This window comes from Lagenorhynchus albirostris, chromosome 10 (genome assembly GCF_949774975.1).
Source record: "Lagenorhynchus albirostris chromosome 10, mLagAlb1.1, whole genome shotgun sequence".
Lineage (NCBI taxonomy): Eukaryota > Metazoa > Chordata > Mammalia > Artiodactyla > Delphinidae > Lagenorhynchus > Lagenorhynchus albirostris.
The window spans coordinates 21,447,613-21,472,458 of NC_083104.1; the positions used below are offsets into that span (position 1 = coordinate 21,447,613).

General features: G+C 37.2%; 1 protein-coding gene across 3 annotated transcripts; it reads left to right on the top strand.

Annotated features, from left to right (window-relative positions):
• Positions 1–605: 605 nt before the first annotated feature.
• On the top strand, positions 606–24,720 carry UBA3 (ubiquitin like modifier activating enzyme 3). 3 transcript variants are annotated; one of them, XM_060161371.1, is made up of 18 exons: positions 606–706; positions 893–934; positions 2,799–2,919; positions 4,492–4,572; positions 8,520–8,602; positions 11,300–11,380; positions 15,640–15,683; positions 16,031–16,095; positions 16,405–16,560; positions 17,788–17,890; positions 18,027–18,140; positions 21,465–21,518; positions 22,059–22,095; positions 22,181–22,262; positions 23,163–23,263; positions 23,379–23,442; positions 23,531–23,585; positions 23,925–24,720. In XM_060161371.1, the coding sequence occupies exons 1-18, from the start codon at positions 687–689 to the stop codon at positions 24,011–24,013; spliced, it is 1,392 nt and encodes a 463-aa protein (XP_060017354.1). In that variant the 5' UTR covers positions 606–686; the 3' UTR covers positions 24,014–24,720. The 3 variants fall into 3 exon arrangements, with proteins under 3 accessions (XP_060017354.1, XP_060017357.1, XP_060017356.1); XM_060161374.1 differs by lacking the exon at positions 16,405–16,560; XM_060161373.1 differs by lacking the exon at positions 893–934 and having other exon boundaries at positions 655–706.
• Positions 24,721–24,846: the final 126 nt, after the last annotated feature.

Genomic DNA, 24,846 nt, shown 5'->3' on the forward strand with positions numbered 1-24,846 from the left:
AAACTGTTTCTTCTGACTCTAAATCTCATTCTTGTCGCACTCCAAGAAAGGATATACATATATATGTACGCACACTAATATTTTTGAACATGGTTGTTTTTCTGTATCCAGCCATCCAAACAAGCACATGCATGTGCGCACGGGGACACACACAGACACACACACAGACACAGACACAGACACACACACACAGACACACACACACAGACACACAGACACACACACACACACACACACACACACACACACACACACCCCTATCTATCTACCTACATATCTACCTATCTATCTCTGACTCTGGAAGAAAGTATTCCAAAATTCTATCACCATTTATCTTTAGGTGATGAGATGCTTTGCATATACATAAATTGTATAAACAATGTATTACGTCTGTATTCTCACACAGCATAACATTATACACTAGTTTTCTCCAATTAAGTGTATTTAATCAAGATTTTAATTACAAAGAAGTCTTTGAAGCCACGGGAGCCTGGCACAGGCAGCCCCATTAGCCCCGCCTCCTCCCCGCCTTCCCCGTCCCTGTTTGTCGTCCCCGCCCCTTCTCCGGCCCCGCCCCCGTCGCCGGCCCCCGCCTCCTTTGCCGGCCCCGCCTTCTGCCTCCCGGCCTCGCCCCGCCCCTTCGCTCCTCCCGCCGTGGGGGTTCCTGGGAAGAGGCGGAGAACAATATGGCGGATGGCGAGGAACCGTAAGTACCCGGGTTCTGCAGGCGCCCCGGGCCGGGCTGGGTTGTGAGAGAGCGCGGCGGTGGGCGGTCGTCGCCTCCACCCGGGGTCCCCCCCACCCTCCGCCCCGTCCCCTCGCCCCTCATCCCCTCGCGGCGCCCAGTGTGTAGCGTGATGCTGACCCTTCTTTTATTCTCTCTTTCTTTTAGGGAGAAGAAAAGAAGGAGAATAGAGGAGCTGCTGGCTGAGAAGTTAGTGCTGCCGGGAGGCCGGGGCCCTCTCCGGGGACCCCCGCCTCCCCCCACCCCAGGCCTAGGGGACCAGCCGCAGCGGGCCCGGGGGGCTGGGAGGGGGGCACCCGGAGCGCAGGCTGCGCCGCCTCATCCCCCGAGCCCCGCCCGCAGCCCCAGGGGCCCGGCGGGCCCTCCTGGTCTCTGTCTCGGGCGGGCGCCGGGCCCGAGTAGCGCGCACAGATCCCGCGCTGGCCCGCCGGGGTGCTTGACTTAAAGGTCTTGCGGACGGACCCTTGCGACCCCCTCTTCCTCCATCCCAAATTGTCAGAGCAGTGACCTTGTGAGAAGGGAATCTTACTAAAACACATGAAACGGACACTAGGCCGTTTTGGGCCTTTTGTAAACACTGAGACAATAGTATTAATTGCAAACTTTTTAGGAGAACTTTATGTCAGGTATTGTACTAAGCACTTCAATCATTTGTGCAAAATCATTGGCTCTTAAAGGAGAGTGTTGACTCCAAAGAGCTTATTTTCTCCGTTAATTACACACCTTATTTCATATCAGATGCTTAGTTTTGTGCAGGTGAGACAGGTTTAAACGAAGTGTTTTCCACCCTGGGCAACACCACATATTTTTTCTTCCTCCTTATGTGGGAGGGGAAGAAAGTACTCTTGCAGTGGGCGTGGTGAGTTAGTATTAATTTCTGGGCCAATTCCCAGTAGCAGGGCCTTAGAGTCTTTAGGTATCTTCCTCAGAAAGTTGAATTTCAATTGCAAGAGGACTTGGAACAAGTTTAATTTCACATTTCTTTCCACCTTTCATTTCCTGTCCACTTTAAAATGACAGCCACAATTTGAATATTTACTATATACCAAGTATTGTACTAAGGCGTCTATGTGGATTATCTCTATCCTCATTCTGACCTTAAGAAGTAGGTATAAACAAGCTACAGATGAGGTTTATGACTGTTAAGTAATCTGCTCAAGGTCACAATGCTATTAATTGTGGAACCAAACCCAGCTGTGACATCAAAACCTATGGTCTTTATTGCTAGGCAATACTCGGTCCCTTTTGTAAAAATTGGATATACTAATATGTTTGAAGGTAGAAATTGTGGGATTATAGGAAATTTGAAAAATTAACAATAATCACAACGAAACATGATCTTGCAATGAGTAGAAAATACATGTATTTTGTTAGAGGAGTCCCTCGTTACTCAATTGTATGTTCTAAAAGATTTCTAGATGGTAATGCCGATCTGTGGCATAATTATACCCTAAAACATTCTTTGTGTTTAGTGGCAACAGAAACCACTTCATAGTCCTAAGAGCTTCTTTTTTGAAAATTAGGACCTCTCAGAGAAAAATGTGTTAAAGTTCCTCTCATGAAAAATAATCTTCAAGTCTCACCTTCAAACTTGGAAAGGACACATGAATTGTGTTAGATGTCAAGCATTAGGATTCTGGAAGTGGAGGGCTTTTATGGATTTTGTTTTTCCTTGTAGGTTATATTTCCTGTTCCAAGTGTGTTCATAGAACAGATTGGGCAGTTTGCAGTGATCTTTAGTAAATTCCAAATGTTTAGAAAGCCCATTTCTCACTGATTGACCAGTATCCCAAGTTTGATCTTAGGTTGTTTTAGGAACCCAGAAACATGTCGACTGACTTATTTCCTCAAACATGTGCAGTTCTTACCTTTAAATAAAGTGTATAATAGCAAGAAAAGACAGTAAAAGCATAAGCATAACCACATGGAATATTACCCTTTTTATTTGAGCAGGTCTGGTGTCGTTACCTTTTCATTTGGGGAAACCATAATAGTTGTAGGTGTGGCTTTTTCATACTGATCTTTGCAGCTGAATTTACTGTGTTCTGTGCAGAATGGCTGTTGATGGTGGGTGTGGGGACACTGGAGACTGGGAAGGTCGCTGGAACCATGTAAAGAAGTTCCTCGAGCGATCTGGACCCTTCACACACCCTGATTTCGAACCGAGCACTGAAGTGAGAAACGTTTATTTTTAAATAACTCCTCTAATAGTTTTATGTTTCAAAAACAATAAAATGCTTCCTTTTTAATTTACTCTTATAATAAAAATACTAATAAAATTGTGTAAGTTATCTTGAAATACTAAATGGAATGTTTGCAACTGATTTTATTTGAATGACTAATATTTGAGTTGTTTTCACATTTCTCATGTAACATGTTGAAAATTTTCAAGAGTAAAATGACTTCATAACCTCATTTAAAATTCTAAGTTATACTTCACTTAAAATTCCAGTTTAAAATTAATTTTGAGACACACCTTTTTAGCCCTGCTATGAGAAATTTAATTTTCACAGGAATATAGATGTGCTTGTTTAAATTTTGAAGTTTATTTGAAATGAGCATCTTTGCTTAGAATTGAATATAATTAATTGCATGTTAATAAGTATAAAAAATATGTGACTTCTGTATAATAGAGGAATAGAATTTGGAACTGGTAGTGTCTGACCTAAAGCAAATGTTAGTTAGAAACAACTTGTTTTTTATTACAAGGTAGGAAATATTCCTTTACAGTAAATTTTACAGTAAAATTTTATGTCCTTTTGTATTGATGAAGAGATGTTTTGAAATAGAAGTATTGTGCTGCTCCTAAAATTAAGGTTCAGACTCTTGGGTTTGACTCGGTGTCTTATCTGAATAACTCTTCTTTCCTTGAATCTTGGACAGAATTGACAGTATTTTCCATTTCTTTGGATAATCCAACATATTTTCTTGTGCTTCTAAAAATTTTTTTTTAGCCTAACAATTTAAGATACTTCTGTTAAGTGGTTGTTTCTGCTGATAGGCAATATTCTAAGAGCTTTGTCTGTTTTTTCTTCCTGTCATCTCATGTTTTGTAAGTTTAACCCACTGTATTCAAAAGCAGCTATTATTGTTCTTGCCTTTTTTTTTTTTTTTTTGCGGTACGCGGGCCTCTCACTGTTGTGGCCTCTCCCGTTGCGGAGCACAGGCTCCGGATTCGCAGGCTCAGCGGCCATGGCTCACGGGCCCAGCCGCTCTGCGGCATGTGGGATCTTCCCGGACCGGGGCACGAACCCGTGTCCCCTGCATCTGCAGGCAGACTCTCAACCACTGCGCCACCGGGGAAGCCCTTGCCTTATGTTTTTTAAAGACCTCTAAACACCTTATGCAGTGCTTGATCTTCAGTTCTTAGAATTTTTACACTTTTCTATTTGTAAGAAGTCAGTTAAATGAGTTTGATGCTTTCCATCCCTTTCAAAGTTAAAAAAAAAAAAGACTACTCTTAACTAGGCTTAGTTTTTCTTGTTAGAAATACCATTTTAATTTCATACAATAAAAGTCAGTTTAAAAACATTAAAGTTGGAACTCTGAAATCGTTAGGATTATAGAATTTCTGGTTCTACCTTGTTCATAAATTTAATATAATTTACTAACTACAGAGGCTGTTCTTTATCGTCAGTTGCATTTTTCATGGAAACCTCAGAAGCTATTTTATGGTTTGTTGCTTTATTGATGCTACTTAAGGTTTTTATCAACTAGATTTTAATATGCCTTTTCGTTCCTTACAGTCTCTCCAGTTTTTGTTAGATACGTGTAAAGTTCTAGTCATTGGAGCTGGCGGCTTAGGATGTGAGCTCCTGAAAAATCTGGTAATACAACTATATAATATGAAGTTTTTTCTTTATGATAATTAAACCTTTTTTCTTTTCTGTCATTTCTTTGTTATGATTGTTAACCGTTTCTCCTGAGCCTTTGTTAGATAAGTTTAGCAGGTCAAATTCCAGATAGTAATTAAAACGATCATGTAACTTAACTTTTTAAGCCCTGAAGTCCTCGGCTGTAAAGTTGTTGATAGAAATTCTTACTTCTCTTTTCTTCTCTGCTTTTTATCCAACAAATCTTTGTGCTTCCTCTTGCAGAGAGCTCATTAATTCAGTGAAGTAAATAACAAAACTGGTAACTCATATTTAACATGTAATTTCAAAGAATTTATTATTTCTTTTGTCCCTCAAAATAACCCACTTAGGTGGATAGGACACTGTCTCGTTTTATATAGAGGGGAGACACAGGTTCAGGGATGTTAAATGACAAGTTTTTTCTGGATTATGGTGATGTACCTGGAATCCAATCCAGGCCATCAGTTCTTAGGTGTTTCACTGAACCATTAGGTCATTACATGATCTAATCATATAGTAACTTTTTTAAGACCATATGGTAGTATACCCATAAAATTTGGGGGAGCTAAGCCTTTTTTTTGGTCAGTCTGTTTTAAATGACTGTTGTCTTAAGAGAGGATACTATTTAGTGAAGCTGTTTCTGTATACTGGTTGGAAATACATACTTTGTGACTTAATTAGTTTCACTGACTTTTAAAAATTAATTTATTCTTTATTTTTGGCCGCATTGGGTCTCCGTTACTGTGCGCGGGCTTTCTCTAGTTGCGGCGAGCGGGGGCTACTCTTTGTTGCGGTATGCGGGCTTCTCATAGCAGTGGCTTCTCTTGTTGCAGAGCACAGGCTCTAGGCATGCGGGATTCAGTAGTTTTGGTGCGTGGGCTCAGTAGTTGTGGCTTGCGTGCTCTAGAATGCAGTCTCAGTAGTTGTGGCACACCGGCTTACTTGCTCTGCGGCATGTGGGATCTTCCCGGACCAGAGCTTAAACCCCTGTCCCCTGCGTTGGCAGGCGGATTCTTAACCACTGCGTCACCAGGGAAGTTCCATTTCATTGACTTCTGATAACTACAGTAGTAGCTCTTTATAAGACTTTATCAGTTTATTTAGCAAAAATGGATAAGGGAAGAATTGATGTGCAGCTGTTGTATGCCAGCCTTATGGTTAGTATGTGGGAAAGTGGAAATGCTAGAGTAGGCTTCTTGGAAAATGAAGCAGATAACAGCCAGATGAAGGACCTGAAAAGTTAGCCTTGGGAGCAAAGTTTAAATATAAACAGCCGCATTAATTTTGCTAGGAAACACTAACATGCTCCTAGTGAGACTGCAAAAACTTAATACGCTTCATGGTAGTCGGCTATGCTGGGTGCTGTGGGCATCGTAAGCCATCATGATCTGTGTCCTTAATTTGAAATATCATTGGGAAGACAAGTCTCTCACAAAATAAACAGCAGCATGTATGATATACTCTGTGATAGGGTGCCAAAATGACAGTACCTTATCAGACATAAATACCCTTGCAGCATGAGAACCAAAGGATTTATGGAGGATGGGCAGTGGTTTTGTATGCACAAATTGTATGCACAAATCCCCTAAATAGTTAACTTTTTCCAAAGCTGTTATTTGCAAATGTGATAGATACCAATTTTAAATGTAAAGTAATTGGAGATTAGATCTGAGGAGTAGTCATCCAGCAACTTTAGGAGTGGCCTTGTTATTTACTGCATTGTAATAACCTCTTACTCCAAAAAAGAAGAAAACTAAGCGTTTTCGGTTTTACCACTTGTTACTTTGCTTGTTTCACACATAAGTACAAAAGAGATATACATACATGTTTTTTCAATTGATTGTAAGCCCCCAAAGGCTCATTCTAAAAAAAAGGGTATGACATTAATATTATTGATTGAGCAAATATTTATTCAGCCTCTTTCTCTGTATACCAGGTACTGTTTTAGATGCTAAAGTTACAGCATCAAACAAGACAGGTGTTTGTATTTGTGGGGCTTATGTTTTAATGGAAGGGAAAAGACAAGTAAACTATGTAGTATGTCGGATGGTAATAAATGCTATGGAGAAAGGAAGGATGGACGATATCAATATATAGCCTGGCGGGAAGGGAAAGGGTTCACAAAAAGGTGCTACTTGAGCAAAAAGGTGAGCAAGAACATTCTAGGCAGAGGGAATATCAGGTGCAAAAGCTGTGAAGTGGGAGCATAACTGTTTATGTTCCAGGAGGGCAAGGAGGTCATTATAGCTAAAGCAGAAGTGAGGAAGGAGGGGCATTTTCTAGGAGGATATCAGAGATAATGGGAGGGGCTTGGAGTATCCCAAAAGGCTTGAGGTGCTGCTGTAAGAAGTTTGCCTTTTACTCTGAGTCAGGAAGTCATTGGAGAGATTTAAGCAGATGAGTTGACTTGGTCTGGCTTTAACCTGGCTCACTGTGGCTGATGTGTTGAGAACAGAGAAGGAAGCTGAGAGGCTGGTTAGAAGGTGCAGTCATTTAGGCAAGAGGTGAGAGTGACTTGGAACAGGATGGTAGTACTGCAGGTGGTGAGAGGTGGTCGGGTTATAGATATGTTTTGAAGATGGAGTCAGCAGGATTTGCTGATGGATTGGTGTGGGACATAAGAGAAGGAGAGGAGTCAAGGATGACATGATAAGGTTTTTGCCCTGAGCAACTGGAAAGATGGAGTTGGCATTCACTGAAGTGAGGGGGGCTGGGCAAAAAACAGATTTGCTGGTTCTGGTGAGCAAGAATGATTGGCTTTGGTTCTGGAAACTGTAAAGTTTGAGATACCTATTAGATGATGCTTTATGTTATGAGATTGTCTGAAATCACCAGAGCTAATAAGCGCAAGGGCACTCCAAATTCTGGCCAGTAAATTAGGAGTAAAATTCATGAGTGTGGTGAATGGGAAACCAATTTTTAAAAAGTGTTCATATTCTCATGAGTGGGGTGACCAGGTGAAGAACATGTTTTCAGGAGGGGAATTGATCCACACCCTGGCAAACACTTGAGATGGGTCATGTCAGAGAGACTGAGAGCTGGTCGTTGGAGGTGGCAACGTGGAGGTCACTGATGACCTGACAAGTGTGGTTTTCCGTGGAGTGATGGGAGTGAAAGCTTGTTTACAGCAAGTGCAAGAGTGGACTTTGAAAAAGAAAGTATGGACAACTCTTTTGAGAGTTTCTTGCTATAAAGAGGGGCAGAAAAATGGGGAAATTATTGCCAAGTGATTCAATTTGATTACATAAGTAGACTGACCAAGACCAGAAAAGCATAATTGATTATTGAGATCTATTTTTTTTAATCTTTTGCTTCTGCTGGTAAATTTGAACAGTGGTTGTACTGTTAAAATATGTGGCATTATCACTGAAACACAAGAGTTCGTTGCTTTTCTCTAGCTGTTTGATTGCTTGCTCTTGACTCTACTTTTAAGATATTTCTTTTACATGTGCAGTGTATATACATATGTGTGTGTGTTTATAATATAATCTTATAGTCCTGAATGGCGGCATGCTTATGTAAACTAAGATAAAGCTTGTAGGAATTACTTTTAACAATATTCTGAAAAAGAATAGCAAATACAGTTAAGTAGTAAGACTAGTAAAATTAAAATATCTAGCAGCAGCAACAGCAGGAAAGCAACAAACTTTACAGACGTGTTTATGGGATTATGAAACAACTATAGAAATTTTGAGTTATTCTGTTTTGGATATGGACTGTTTAAAACTGAGTAGTTATACTTTTTTGACCTTTTACAAGAACCCTGAATTTTATATATCTTGTAAGACTCTTTAACCATTGAAAACGATTGTGCAGAATTTATTATTGAGAATTTGTAGATTTAAGACCATTGAAAAGAAATTTTAAAATTTCAGATGTGACGAAACTTCTGCTTAATTGGATTTTTTTTATTCCCACAGGCCTTGTCTGGTTTTAGACAGATTCATGTTATAGACATGGACACTATAGATGTTTCCAATCTAAATAGGCAATTTTTATTTAGGTAAGTTTTAATATCTTATTTTAAAATTGTGATAATCATTTGAACTTGAGTACACTGCAGTTTAATAATTTTAAAAACCACTGAGAGGATAACACTAATTTTATTAAGAAAATAACTACTCTCCCATCTTAGGTAAAATTTTGCAGCAAAATTTTGGGCATTCTGGTGAAAGAAGTTTTGTAAGCAAATATATGTTTTTGTTGTTTTTAAGGAAGTCTACAGAAGGTGTATGTGATTTTGGGGTGATTGTGCCCTGAAGACAATGAGTGCAGCTCTTTTCTTTCTGTTGATTTCATAAGAGAACCATAACTATGTATTAGGCCCTCGTGAGATATAGTGGTGGGGACTTACGAGCCAAGATTTGAGTGGTGACTCTGGGGCAATGAAGTTGTGACAGAGTTTGAACTTTTTATAGAAGGTGAAAGAAAATGGTGAGTTAAGGAGAGGAAACCCAGGAGCAAGTGAAATGGAACAAAGAGGGATAATTACCTTAGGCATACATGACATAGAGAAGGTAATCTAAGAGCAGCTTGTTTGAAGTGACTTAAAAAACTGGAAGTAGGCCTTATATGCAGATATGAGGAAAAGTTCATTAATAAATTTTAGTATGTGGCATTTAGGGGCTTGAATGGCTTAGATAAATGTATCTATTTGTTAATCAAAGAATTATAGATACAGAGAGATAAGGACTTTTTTCTCTCTCTCTGATGCTTATAGAGTACTGACAGAAAGCACTCAAATAGTTCTAGGTATGCAGGATGAGGTTAGGTTAGCAGAAAAGATAAAATTAAGTTTGTGGAAAATCTTAAAGAGATTGAAGGATGGGTTAAACTAAGTCAAGTTAATAAAGTATTGTAATTGTGTGAACCCTACATTTAACTTTTAAGGTTTTCATTTGTTTATTTTTTTAAACCTCGGAATTTCTCTTCTCTTGATAGAAAAAGTTTGTGGGCCCTTTCCAGTCTGACAAATTTTTAGTGTATGACTGCTCTAAAAAAGACACCACTGGTTGGGAGATTGGGATTGACATATATACACTAATATGTATAAAATGGATACCTAATAAGAACCTGCTGTATAAAAAAATAAATGAAATAAAATTCAAAAGAAAGAGAAAAAAAAAGACACCACCAAATTGATTGGTTATTGATAATAGGCCATGCCCTTTAATTTTGGGCTGAAATAATAATTGAAGATCATAATGACAGTTAACATTTGTGGAGTGCTTAGGATATATTAAGTACTTTCTAAGCTCTTTATCTATAGTACCTCTTTTAATCTCAGAGCAAACCCCAGGGTAGGTACTTGTTTTCCAGGTTAGGTAATTAGGCCACAGTGTCCTGCAAGGATGATGTATATAAAAGGCCGTTTTGCTCAAAGTGCAGTTTTTAGGTGGAGCAATCTAATCCCCTAATTCTGGAATGATAAAGTTGCAGCTCCCACAGAAACCATCTAGGAGTTCTTTTATTTGGGATCTATTATGAAAGCACATACAATGCACAACCTAAAAGATTCTTGAAACTCTATTTTATCATCTTTACATACCTAAACAGCTCTGTCCAGAGTAGTTGAATGCAGTACTGAAATCAAGTTGCTTGACTTATGCTAGAGCCTCTTCTATTGCAAGTTAGGACAAAGTCAGAATAAAACTCTCATCAGAAAAAAAAAAACTCTTATCAGAAGTTTTGAGTCAAAAAAGCATACTGCTGTATTAGGAGAAAATTGACCTGGTAAAGCATTTTTTTTAAATTCCAATTTTAAATAAAATATGATTTCTGTTAGGCACATTGATTTTTTAATATTCGTTTATTTTTAAAGTGTTTATTCTGTGCTTAGTAGGAAGGAGTACAAAGAGGTAAGAATATGGTAACTTTCTTCCAGTTGTTCATAGTCTAGTATGATAGACCTATGTATATAACCAAAAATATGTTGTGAAAAAGTAGTAATGAAGAACTTGTTATGTATACATGAGGGAGTGATTTGTTTCTGTGAGGAGAATGTGGAAATATTAGGAAAGAAAATACCATTTGTACTGAGGTTAGAAGAGAGAATTCCTGTCTTTTCCTGTCTGTAGCTATGGTTATTATCTAGGAGTGACCTTTTGAGGTCTTTTAAGTTTTACCTTCTTGAAAATATTGGTAACGTTTGCAATTTTAGATAATGCCTTTGGAATTATTCCTTCAAAAACATGGTTATGGCTTCTTATGGGGCACAAAAGTTACTACTTAATCAGCACACATGGGAAGATAAGTGAACGTTCTTGCATCCCTAGGACCTCTCGAATTTATTTCAGCCAAGACCTGCATAGTAACACCTTGAAGTTCTGGGGTTTAGGGCAAATACTTGGAAATCTCTGGATCTGGGATAATTTTTTGCATTGGGAAACACAACAGTGAGAAGTGGCTAGGAAACATGCTGTTATTATGCTTTACCTTAAAAAAAAAGCACTGTTTATATTTTTACTTAAATACTTAATTGGACTTGTCAATACTTGTAAATACTTAATTTAGAATATCAACAAGGGTTGACATTTAGTGTTGAATGACTAATTTTTCATCAGAAATACTTAGGTAAAAATATTCCTCTAAATAGCCTCCAAATAAACTCACCGTGGATATTTTTATGTGTGAAAGTAGATTATATAGATAATCTAGATTTATATCGTGAATGATAATTTAAATATAATTTTTCCTGTAGGCCTAAAGATGTTGGAAGACCTAAGGCTGAAGTTGCTGCAGAATTTCTAAATGACAGAGTTCCTAATTGCAATGTAGTTCCGTATCCTTTTGACAAATAAATTACTTAATACGTAACTTTTTGAAGCTTTTTATTATTATTATTATCATTATACAGGAGATGTTTAACATAGAGAATACAGATAAGCAAAAGGAAAATAAGCAGCAGCAGTAAGCTTATTACTGTGATACCTGTTGGTAACACTTAGTTTAATGTCCTACCAGTTTTTTCTTTTTAAGGTTATATAAATTTTATAAATGTAGCCAGTGCCATCATTTATTTTGCCTTATTGCCCTTAATTTCAGTTTCAGTTGCATATCTCCTCTACTAGACTCTGAGTTCGTAGGTTGGATCCCATTAATTTTTTTTTAAATAACTTTATTTGATTTCATTATTTATTTTTGGCCGCATTGGGTCTTCGTTGCTGCACGTGGGCTTTCTCTAGTTGTGAGCGGGGGGCCACTCCTCGCCGTGGTGCGCTGGCTTCTCATTGCGGTGGCCTCTCCCATTGCAGAGCATGGGCTCTAGGCTCGTGGGCTTCAGTAGTTGTGGCTCACGCGCTCTAGAGCACAGGCTCGGCTGTTGTGGCACATGGGCCCAGCTGCTCTGCAGCACGTGGGATCTTCCCGGACCAGGGCTCGAACCTGTGTCCCCTGCATCAGCAGGCGGATTCTTAACCACTGCACCACCAGGGAAGCCCCCATTAATCTTCGTGTCGCCTTACCATAGCAGGCAAAGTAAAGAGTCAGTATATTATTAGTTAAATGGAAGGTGTGTCAGAGTAAATATATTTTTATAAGAAATATGTTTTAAAAAAGGACTGTTCACACTTTGTTGATTCCCATACCTTTAGATCCAGGGAACTTTTAGTATTTTTTTAATTATTATTTTAATTATTTTTTTTTTTTGCGGTACGCGGGCCTCTCACAGTTGTGGCCTCTCCCGTTGCGGAGCACAGGCTCCGGACGCGCAGGCTCAGCGGCCATGGCTCACGGGCCTAGCTGCTCCGCGGCATGTGGGATCTTCCCAGACCGGGGCGTGAACCCGTGTCCCCTGCATCGACCTGCGGACTCTCAACCACTGCGCCACCAGGGAAGCCCGGAACTTTTAGTATTTCATAGAAATTTAGGAAATGGGATTTGTTATGTTGGAAATACCACAGGATACAAAAATCAACATAGAAAAATCAATTGTATTTCTCTGTACTAGCAGTGAACACATGGAAAGTGAAATTTAAAATACAGTGCCATCTACAGCCACTCAAAAAAAGGAGAAATACTTAGGTGTAAACTTAACAAAATAAGTATGGGTCTTGTATGCTGAATACTGCAAAGTGCTAATGAAAGAAATCAAAGGAGATCTAAATAATGGAAAGATACTCTGTGTTCAGGAATTAGATGCTTCAGCATACTAAAGATGTCACTTCTCCCCAAATTTGTATACAAGTTAAACATAATTTCTATCAAAATTCCTGCAATTTTTTTTGTTTTTCCAGATGGGATTATTCTAAAATTCATAGAGAAGGGCTAAGGAACACCTAAGATAATACTGAGAAAGAATAAAGTCGGAGGAATCACTAGCCAATTTCAAGAGTTATTATATAACTACAATAATCAAGAGTGTGTAGTATTGCCAGAGAGATTGGCACAGATCAGCGGAACAGAATAGAGAAATCAGAAATAGCCATGTGCTAATATGGCCGATTTATACTCAACAAAGGTGCAAAAACAATTCACTGGAGGAAGGATAATCTCTTCGCTAAATTCTGGTGGCAAAAAAATGAATCTCAAACATCAAAATTACAAAAATAAACTCAAACTGGATCATAGATTTAAGTATAAAATGTAAAACTGCAGAACTTTGGAAGATAATGTAGGAGAAAAATCTTTGGGACGTAGGGCTTGATGAAGAGTCCTTAGACCACATTAAAACATGATCCATAAAAGAAAAAAAGTGGTAAATTGAACGTCATCAAAATTAAGAACTTTTACTCTGTGAAGGATCTTGTTAAGAGGATGAACAGATAAGCTGCACACTGGGAAATACTTAGGAAGTAGTTATCTGACAAAGGACTCATCAAGAATACATAAAGAACTTTCATAACTCAAAAGTAAAAAATAAACAGTGCAAATAGAAAATGGACAAAAAATATGAAGAGATATTTTGCTAAAAAAGATAACAAAAAGCACATGAAAGATGTTCAGTATCACTGGCTATAAGAAATCCAAATTATGATCACAATGAGATACTACTACACACCTATTAGGGTAGCTGAAATGAAAAATAAATGCTGGCAAAGATACAGGAAAACTGGATTACTAGTACATTGCTGGTGGGAAATATAAAATGGTATAGCCGTCTGGAAAATAGTTTGGCTATTTCTTAAAAATTTGAATATGTACTTTACATACGACTCAACACTTTCATTCCTGGGCATTTACCCTAGAGAAATGAGTACTATGTCTACATAAAAACTTGTTCTCAGATGTTCATAGCAGCTATATTTGCAGTAGCCAAAAACTGGTAACATCCCAAACATCTGTCAGTAGGTGAATTGCTAAACTGTGGTACAGTTAATACCGTATATACAATACACAATTATCGTACTCAGTACAATAATACTGAGCAGTAAAAGAACTAACTAATGAACTACAACTTGGTTGGATATCAAGAGCATTATGCTGAATGAAAAATGCCAATCTTAAAACACCATATATTGTATGTTTGCATTTTTATAGCCTTCTTCAAATGACAAAATTATGGAGATGGAGAACAAATTAGTGATTGCCAGGGATTAGGCGTGGTGGAAGGGATAGGTGTGACTATAAAGGGGTAGCAGGAGGGAGATATTTCTGGTGATGGTATAGTTGTTTATCTTAATTGTGGTGGCTACACATATCTACATGTGTTTAAATGACAGAACTTTACACACACGTTGTACCTGTGTTACGTTTGTGGTTTTGATATTGTACTATAGTTATATACGATGTAACTGTTGGGGGAAACCAGGTGAAAGAAATATGGGACACCTGTGTACTATCTTTGCAAAAATAAAAAGTTTAAAACTGCAAATTCAGGTCCATATAGGGAGAAAGAGGGGGGAAAAAAAGTGTGCACACTCTTTGTCTACCCCCATTATTAAGATCTGGGAAACTTTGGGTATTTTGTAGAAATCCAGGAGGTGGGATTTCTTGGTCTGGCTCCTGCGTCTCCAATTTTTGTTCTTCCAGTGTTTGCTCTGGTTCTCTTTTGACCTTTTCTAGCTGTTCTAGCTGCAGCTTATGCCTCTTGTTTGCCTGGCATTCAAAAGGAATAGAGGTCTGAGTGGGTGAAGGCTAGAATTGAATGTATTTTTTATAACTTTATTTGTAGGCCAGAATAAAAAAGTCTAGGGCAAACATATGTATTGTCCCTCTTTTCTCCATTTTGCTTTCTAAAATGTGTAATGCATGATTTGTTTTAGGGGAGTGTAATTTATATGTTACTAAACAAATTTGCTTCATTTGAAAAATTAAAAAAAATTTTTTTAGCATATATATGCTGTTCAAATGTTAACTACTGTGATTCACACCCACAGCCAATTTTGAATGGGGTTCCCTTGGCACCCTCCAGGCTGGGGAAGCCTGCAGATATGGTGTGGGTTGGGTAAAAAGAGAGTCTTGGAAAACTGAGTTAAATGAGGAAGAAAATTCATCTCTCCCCCTCTCCGAGGGAAAAAAACCAATAACAAATCATTAGCACCTGAAAAAGCTATTGGAAACATGTTTTCTAAAAATTAGCTTTGCAGTAACTTTTTTTTTTAATTGACCATATCAGACATACAACACTGTATAAACTTAAGGTGTACAATGTGTTAATTTGTGCAGTAAATTAACTTCTAAAATCCCCTTTCTAAATGGGAACTATAATGTGCCTGTTCTCTTCACTAAACGAATGTTTATTGCCTCTCTGCTTGGTGCTGGTGGTTGAAGGTACACATTCTGTTTTCCCAGGGCTTATGGTTTTATATAAGAACTGAAGCAGAGCAGAAAGTATAACAGAGACACAGTTATAATGATATGGAGGTTTGGAGATGAGAGAAACTACTGTATGTGGTTACGGCAGAGTAGTGTTTAGAAAAAAGGTTTTTCATGGGGTGGGATTGTGTTCATTTTGTCAGATTCCTTGAATTCCCCTGCTTTGAACACTGATGACTTATGTCTTGTTTTAAATATACATTTATAATTTGATCCTTATGGAATTGTTGAATTCATTTTGCAAGTTAAAAATTTAGCAGCTTAAGTTCCTTTACTTATGTTCAGACATTTCAACAAGATTCAGGATTTTAACGACACTTTCTATCGACGTAAGTTTTCCACTTGAAATTAAATTCTCACTAAATTCTTATTATTTTTTAGTTGCTGTCTGTTTGAAGATTGCTAGCTATTTGAAGCCTGTTTCTTTATTTGCTTTCATTTCTTGGTGTTGGCTTTTCAGGAATGTCGTTGACTGAAAAGAGAATGGCACTGTTTTAAGTCTTAGTTGGCACCATCAGGTGCATTTTTATCTGCTCTCTTGAGTAAGGATTACTCAAGGAGTAGAAGCTGTGTGTGTTTGTTTTATAATGAAAAATGGTTTTTTGTTTGTTTCTTAGAAATTGTGACTTATTTCGTGCAGCAGCATTTTAAAAAACTTGCATTTTTTTTCTCGTAGAATTTCATATAATTGTATGTGGACTGGATTCTGTCATAGCCAGAAGATGGATAAATGGCATGCTGGTAAAGACTTAGTGTTTTTACAGTTCTCTGAAGTTCTTCCTGCTGCTCTTAACGTACTAAAAATGAGACTTTTGTGTCATATTTTTGAAAAATCAGAGTTTATTCAATTTTCAGTAATAGGTGTAGTTCACTGTTTATTACCAGTCATTAATTTTCAGGTGAGGATGTAAATTGCTACTAATGTAATCCCTTGGTTTGTTATATTATTACTCAATAATGTGATTGATTTACAGAATTACTAGATAGCATTTCCCTTTTTTTGAATTCTTATCCCCCTCTCCTTATAAGCCCTTCAAATAATTTTCCTAGATATCTCTTCTAAATTATGAAGATGGTGTATTAGATCCAAGCTCCATTGTCCCTTTGATAGATGGGGGGACAGAAGGTTTTAAAGGAAATGCCCGGGTGATTCTGCCTGGAATGACTGCTTGTGTTGAATGCACACTGGAACTGTACCCACCACAGGTAATCACCAAAGCACCCACATCTGTTTTATAGTATCTTGGGGTAGAATAAGGATTGAATTATTAAGACTAGTCAATATTTAGGATTCTTTAAAAAATTTATTTATTTTTAGCTGCATTTGGTCTTTGTTGCTGCATGTGGGCTTTCTCTAGTTGTCCTGAGTGGGGGCTACTCTTCGTGCGGTGCACGGGCTTCTCAGTGTGGTGGCTTCTCTTGTTGAGGAGCACGGGCTCTAGGTGCGCAGGCTTCAGTAGTTGTGGCACGTGGGCTTAGTAGTTGTGGCTCGTGGGCTCTAGAGCACAGGCTCAGTAGTTGCGGCGCACGGGCTTAGTTGCTCTGCGGCACGTGGGATCTTCCCAGACCAGGGCTCGAACCCGTGTCCTCTGCATTGGAAGGTGGATTCTTAACCACTGTGCCACCAGGGAAGCCCTAAGATTTTTAATTAGGGGTCCACGGTGCCACCAGGGAAGCCCTAGGATTTTTAATTAGGGGTAACCATATTTTAAAAATCATGCTAAGAAGAAAGATGATAAAATATGAAATTTTGCTCTGAGGAAGGATATAATATAGACTGAATATCATCATTTTGATACTGTTCTCATAACTCATTTGTATTATTTTTTTATTTGGAGAGTAGAGATCAAGAGATCAATTACAAAGTTATATGTTGGGATAGAGCTGTAATCTATTTTCTTTGGTCTTTGCCTGTATTGTTTCAGGGAGATAAAGATACCAGGGATAAGAATGATATTTCTAAAGATGGGGCTCTTTAATTTACATACCCACTTTAAAGGGCATTTAGAATTTTGATTTATAAATATAAATAACTTTATTAGTATCTACTTGGAATTGATTTAACTGTGAATTTATTTTTATTTTGGCTAATTTTATATCTTCAGATATGAGTATTAGGTAAACATAATAGAGTACTCATATTTGAGAATTTATTCAGCCCTTCCTTCCCATGTTCTAACAAAGCTTAAATTTATATACTTTGTAAATATAGGGCAAACCTATTTTTTTAGGCAGATCAACTTAAGTGAAATGACTCAGATCCTCTGTGTTAGTTTCAGAAGCATTCTTAATGATATAAAATATTCTCTTTCTGTAAGTAGAAGGCTAGGATGAATTATAAGAAAGTGTTACAAACTAGATCATAACTAGAAGTTACATTTTAAAGTGATTTCTTGTTTAAAATCCACTAAAAAAGGCAAACTGTGGTTTTAGGTTAATTTTCCTATGTGCACCATTGCATCGATGCCCAGGCTACCAGAACATTGTATTGAATATGTAAGGATATTGCAGTGGCCTAAGGAGCAGCCTTTTGGAGGTAATAAACCTAATTTCATAATCTAGAATTACATAAAATGTTTGTCTATATTATTTATTTGGATAATTATATTAAAAATAAGTTGATTTATGTTTACATGTTTCTGTCTTCCCTTCCTTTTTTTCTCCTCTGACAGAAGGGGTTCCATTAGACGGCGATGATCCTGATCATATTCAGTGGATTTTCCAAAAATCCCTGGAGAGAGCATCACAATATAACATTAGGGGTATTACGTATAGACTCACTCAAGGTAAGTTAGTGAATGGTCGTATATTATGATCTTAGGATGATCCCTTTTTCAGGAGGTGGGATGCCTTGGGGGAAATAATTGATGTGATTTCAGGTAGTACTATCCATTTGGGATTCAGTAAAGGTGCCCCAAATTTGGTAGGAGGGAACTGAGTTTACTAGAATCCATACTACTTCTTAACTAGAAGGAATTTAATAAAATTATTGAATCTTATTTACTTAGGGTTGGAAGAGGCCCTAAGTCGTCCAGGTCGAGCCATTTATTCACTTCATCTTTTGCTGAAGAGCAATTTATCCCTTCCTGGGGCAGTCTATTTCACATTTGGACAGTGTTGTTAAGACAATTCTTCTGTACGTTGAGCAGAAATCTCCATCTCTAGTGTGGTCTGAGTATTGTCCCAGAGTATGCCACATATACATTTAATTCTCTTTTAAGTAATAGCCCTTAACGTATTGAACCCTCCAAATCATTATCACTCCCATCAACCTTCCTAGTTCCTTTAACCCTTTGACAAGTTTCATGACTCAAGTTCCCATCATGTTTTTTTCTAACCATATTTTAGTCATCCATACTTCTCTTAACTATCCAGGTGAGAATGCAGTGCTCTAGGATGGGTCGTATGATAAACTTCTGATCATTGATGCAATCTTAGAGGAGAGCAGACTTTTTTAGTTTTTGTTGTTGTTTACATTGATGCTCTACTTTTGATTCTTTCAGGTTACTGCCTGTTAAAAGCTGGAAGTTTTCTCCACATATACAATTGCTAAGCCACATCTCCCTATTACAGATTTGGCAGTTATGGGGGGTGGTAGTTTTTTCTTTTATACTCAAGTATAGGTCCTTATAAGTTTATTCTTAAATTCAACTGGCTTTTCTCTCTTTATATATGTATATTCTTTTATGCCTTCCAACTTGTGTATTTTTAGCTTCATATCACTTGTTGTTTTGATAATCATATCCTTTATCTCTTTTCCAAATAATTAATTAAAAATTTTAACAAGACTAAACTAGCTGAGAACAGACATCTGAATCATACTTCTGGTCAGGCCCTTTTAGATTTATCTCCTTCTGTTGATCATAGCTTCTTGAGTACCTCACGTTTGTCTTGTTCACAAGGATGTCATGAAAGACCTTTCCAGATGCTCTCCAGAAGCCTATCCTCCACATTTCCTTGGGTTGCAAAGCTAGTCACAGTAACTAAGTCCTGTGACTTGTCTCAATGAACAATTATAATGCTCAGTTTTAGTGATCACTGTTTCCTAATGTAGATACTCTCAGTTCACCCTTCCTAGAATTTTGTCCAAGATCATCAAGTTCACCAGAAAGAGCTTTGTCTTTGTGAAAATATGCCATTTCTCTCCTGTGATTATTTCCTTATGTTTACTAATGTTCTGGTTTGTCATTTGAAAATTCCATTCTTATACACTCCTTGTTGCTCTTATACACTCCTTGTTCCCCTCCTCTGACCTGCTTTGATCCCAAGCCTGATCCCACCTTAGAGCTTTAATACTCCTGATCCTAACACCTGGAATGCTCTTCCTTGGATTCCCCTTAGGGTTGGCTGCTTATCCCTCAGGTATGAACTGCACCATTTCCTGATCATTCAACTGAAAATGACTTGTAAGCCATTCGCTATTTTACCTTTTCATAATTGCTCAGAACTAATGGTAGCCTTGTTTTTCTATGCAAAGAATATTTCATACTTAACACTCTAATACATCCCTGTTCTGGGGGCCTTTGCCCTTGGTGTTTACTCTACAGAATTGCTCTTTCCCCAGGTCATTGCATGGCTGGGTCTTTCTCATGGTTTAGATTTCAGCCCACATTATCACCTCCCCAAGGAGGTCTTCCCTGACCATCCAGTCTAATGGACTCCTCCATCACTGTAAGAGCAGATAATTTTTTTTTTACTGCTCCTCTGTTCAACACCTAGAACAGTGTCTGGCATATAGTGTACATTTATTTGCTAATTGTTTGAATTAAAAAATGAATTCTCTTTGTCCTGATCAGGAACTATATAAACTCATTTCAATATGTAGTCTCAATTATCCTTCCATACCTTTTAGCAAGGCTTGGCGTGTACTTCTCAGCCTGAGGATGGAGGGCCTTGACAGGGAGTACAGAAGCCAAATTGGAAGTGAAGTCCAGATTTTTTGAAAAGGGGTGGGGGACAGGGGCGTATCTTTATCATTTTCACATTGCTTTTATTGGACAGCGTCTCTTCAACTCCTCCCTGTTTGTGACTACCTGTTCCTCCTTCTAGTATGTCCTGCTCTATGTGTTTCACTGGAGAGCTTCCAGTAATCATGAGGTTAGCTCCTCCCTATTTCTTCTTTCAGAATTAACTTTTTAAAACAGCTTTCCAAACTTAACTGCCTTCCTTTCGCGCCTTCTTAGATATTTCCCTTTTTTTGAAGTTTTTAAAACCTGCCTACACCTGAAGTCTTGGGAACACATCTTTCAGGGCTGTCTCACACTCTAAGATAATATGGCTACTTTTCTCTGAATTTTTGCTTTTCTAAAATGAACAGTACAAATATAGTTACAGAATGTTTATTTTGTACTTAAAAAAATGGTTTAAGGTGGGGCTTTGTTCATTCCTAATTTGTGGATACTGATATGAAAAAAGTGGGGTAGAAATAGAGAACTACGTTTAATATTTTGTGTAGTCCATATTGTAGAGTGAAACAAAATGATTAGGCACAGTTTTTGTTTGTTTTAAATTTTTGTGAATAGAACAGCTAAAACTATTAGATGAGGAAAAATTAGGTAACTGTTATTCTCCTACTTTATTTTACTCAAAGCTTACTGAGTATAGTATAGTATATTGTATCGGTTAAAGTTATGCACTTTAGGGCAGAGCTGGGTTCATATACCACCCCTATCACTTATGAGGTGTATAGCTGTGGATGTTGTTAATTTCTCTCAACCTCATTTTCCTTATTTTAAAAATCAGAGTGATAAGACTAACATGATGTTATGAAAATTCCGTAATATTTTATTTAATCTTCATACTGCTCCTGGAACAAAATAAACACTCTAATTTTTAGCAGTTATTAATATATTATTGTCTCATCTTTATATGAAACAGTGTGAAGAATTTACTATTCTTTCCTCCTGTAACTTGCTTAAGATTCTGAACGTGACAGAAAATAATGTGAATGTGAAAGAAGGTTGTTTCATTGTTAAGCTTAAGTCTATTTTCTGACCTGAAAGCCCGAAAAATCAAGTTATGGAAAATGATATTAAATAATCATATTGTCTAATTTAAGATACCTACTTTTTAAAAGAAATGACCACATTTTAATCAGTATATTTTTTCAGGGGTAGTAAAACGAATCATTCCTGCAGTAGCTTCCACAAATGCAGTCATTGCAGGTGAGGAAAAATGGCCACTACTTAATTTTGTTTTCTTTCCTTCAGGTTTTGATTCAATACCTAAATTGATACTTCTTCAGCTACTTGATCTCAGAAAACTGGTGTTCTGGGAATTTGATTATCTTCTTGGGTGGATGGTGGTATAATCAAGCTGCCCCCAAAACCACAAAACAAGCTATTGGACCCTTTATATATTTTTTCTTACATTATATCATAGATAAAGTACTCTGTAATAAGGGGACATTTTAGTGCCATTTCTTTGTAATCAGTGTAACAGGCTGCACGGTAATCTGAAGAAGAGGGAGAAAAACATGAGGTGGTACTCTATCATTTGGAGTATATAAAACAAATATAAAATGTTACTTTCTCAGTTTTTACAAATAAGAGTGTTTATGTATGTATTTTTCTATCTACTTATTTTGTAATCAATAACCTTGTAAATTTATCTGTACTGATTTATAACTGACTTTTTAAAAACTTCTAATTTTAAATGTCTAATTTTCATTGAGTTAAAGCACCTTTATTTTCTCTCCACTTTAGCTGTGTGTGCCACTGAGGTTTTTAAAATAGCCACAAGGTAATGGATTTCATTTTTAATATATTTGTAAATCTGTGTTTTGATCTGGCTCAATTACATAAGAATGAACATTTTTTCATTACAGTGCATATATTCCCCTTAATAATTACTTGGTATTCAATGATGTAGATGGACTGTACACGTACACATTTGAAGCAGAGAGAAAGGTTAGTAATAGTATACTAATGAAAACTTTTTTTTTTTTTTGCGGTACGCGGGCCTCTCACTGTTGTGGCCTCTCCTGTTGCGGAGCACAGGCTCCGGACGTGCAGGCTCAGTGGCCATGGCTCACGGGCATAGCCGCTTCGCGGCATGTGGGATCTTCCCAGACTGGGGCACAAACCCGTGTTTCCTGCATCGGCAGGCGGACTCTCAACCACTGCGCCGCCAGGGAAGCCCGTGAAAACTTTTTTGATCATGCATATTTTTATTTATTTATTTATTATTTTAAAACATTTATTTATCTTTGGCTGTGTTGGGTCTTCACTGCTGTGCGCGGGCCTTCTCTAGTTGCCACAAGCGGGAGGTACTCTTCCTTGCGGTGTGTGGGCCTCTCATTGTGCTGGCTTCTCTTGTTGCAGAGCACAGGTTCTAGGCACGTGGGCTTCAGTAGTTGTGGCGCGTGGGCTCAGTAGTTGTGGCTCACGGGCTTAGTTGCTCCACTCTGTGGCATGTGAGACTTCCCGGACGAGGGCTCAAAACCATGTCCCCTGCATTGGCAGGTGGGTTCTTAACCACTGTGCCACCAGGGAAGTCCCTGATTTTTAAATATTAATTACTGGCTGGAAATATGAATGAAATTGCCCACACCCTTTCTAAGTATTTTCTAACTTCCAGAACCCTACTTACTGATATATCTTTTGTAATACTGTATCCCGAAATAAATACTGTATAGCAAAATAATTCAGGAAAAATGGCCCTTTAGGAAAAGGAGGTTTTAAAACATAAAAATTTGTTCATAGGGAATATGCATGATTATTAAAACAACTTGATTTTCATTTCCTCATTATAAAGAGACTGTTATTGGTACATGTGCCGCTGTGATTTGTGTTTTATTTTATATCTAGGAAAACTGCCCAGCTTGTAGCCAGCTTCCTCAAAACATTCAGTTTTCTCCATCAGCTAAACTGCAGGAGGTTTTGGATTATCTAACCAATAGTGCTTCTCTGTAAGTGTTCAAGACTTTTGTTATGTTGTAGAAGAATTTTTGTGACTTTAAAACTTTAAAAACTAGGATTGTTTTTTAAAAAGTGATCTTTGACTTTGTTTTTCTTATAATTTAGGCAGATGAAATCTCCAGCTATCACAGCCACATTAGAGGGAAAAAATAGAACACTTTACTTACAGGTGATCAGTGTTCAGTTTTTACTTTTTTCCACAAAATTATATTAAAAGTTTAATTTCACTTAATGTGCTTTACATTATTGTTTTCTAGTCAGTAACATCTATTGAAGAACGAACAAGGCCAAATCTCTCCAAGACATTGAAAGGTATTTTAAATGAGTATATTTACTAATACTAATCAATTTCTTCTTTTTCTTTTCCAGTAAAAGTAATAAATGCCTCTTCTAGATTTGCTTTTAATGCTTTTAAATGGTGCTACCATCCTACTTATATCTTTAGCAACATTAATAGAATTTATTGCTCTTTTAGTAGAATATTAAAAAATCTCTAGGAAATCACATATAATACTACCTTGATTAAATAAAGAGAACTGGATTTTGATCTTTATCTAGCCCAGGATTCTTTATAGTTTAGTTTGTATATGTGTGTATTACCTATTTTGTTGAGTTTTTTTGCTTTGGTTAATTGTATATTTTTTCTTTTAGAATTGGGACTCGTTGATGGGCAAGAACTGGCAGTTGCTGATGTCACTACACCACAGACTGTACTGTTCAAACTTCATTTTACTTCTTAAGGAAAGGAAATCTGCACATAATAGAAAACTCATGAAAATATTATACTTCTTGGATGCTAAGAAATTTAATACATGTCATTTTTAGCATTAGTGTTGCTGGAATTTGATTTTTTTTTTTATAATGAGCCACTGTTTTTTAACTTTGTAACTTTCCCTTGAAGACAGAATTTCGGGGTTGGTGCTTGTCAGCATTTTCATTAGTAATATGGAAAATGGTGCCTGGAGAGAGAGACTGTGAGCAAATGTATTGCTTCTTTTAGAGGAGGAGGCAAACGCCCTCTTGTATATGAATTTTGTTATGGTCAAAGAATGCATTCTTCAGTTTTCATTTGAGCACCCACATATACAAAATATGTCCCTTTTAAAAAATAAGAAAATTAAGTTTTAAATAACATTAAATACTACAGCCTGACGTCTAGAGCATATTGAACATAGCCTACTTCTTGCTTGATCTAATATTCACTTAATTGTGGCTGTCCAAATGAATACTATTGCAAAAGTTATCTTGTCCGTAATAATTTGTAAATGGTGTTATAGCTGAATACCTGTGCATGGAAATGGGAAGTATTTTCGTGTGTTTACTTGCAGTGCCATAGAGGCCAGTATGCCCAACATTAAAGCCAAGACATGGATGTTAAAAGAGTTTAATGTTTAAACAGTTATCACTGATGCTTTCACACTATTTATTAATAAAATCATATATTGTCTATTTTTCTCACTGAAATTTTTTAAAGTATATTAAGGACAGTAAGTAGTTCTGTAGTAAGGTAGAAATAATTTTTAAATATGTAGCAGATTTACTAATAGGAAAATTTTATGGTACTTGAATTAAT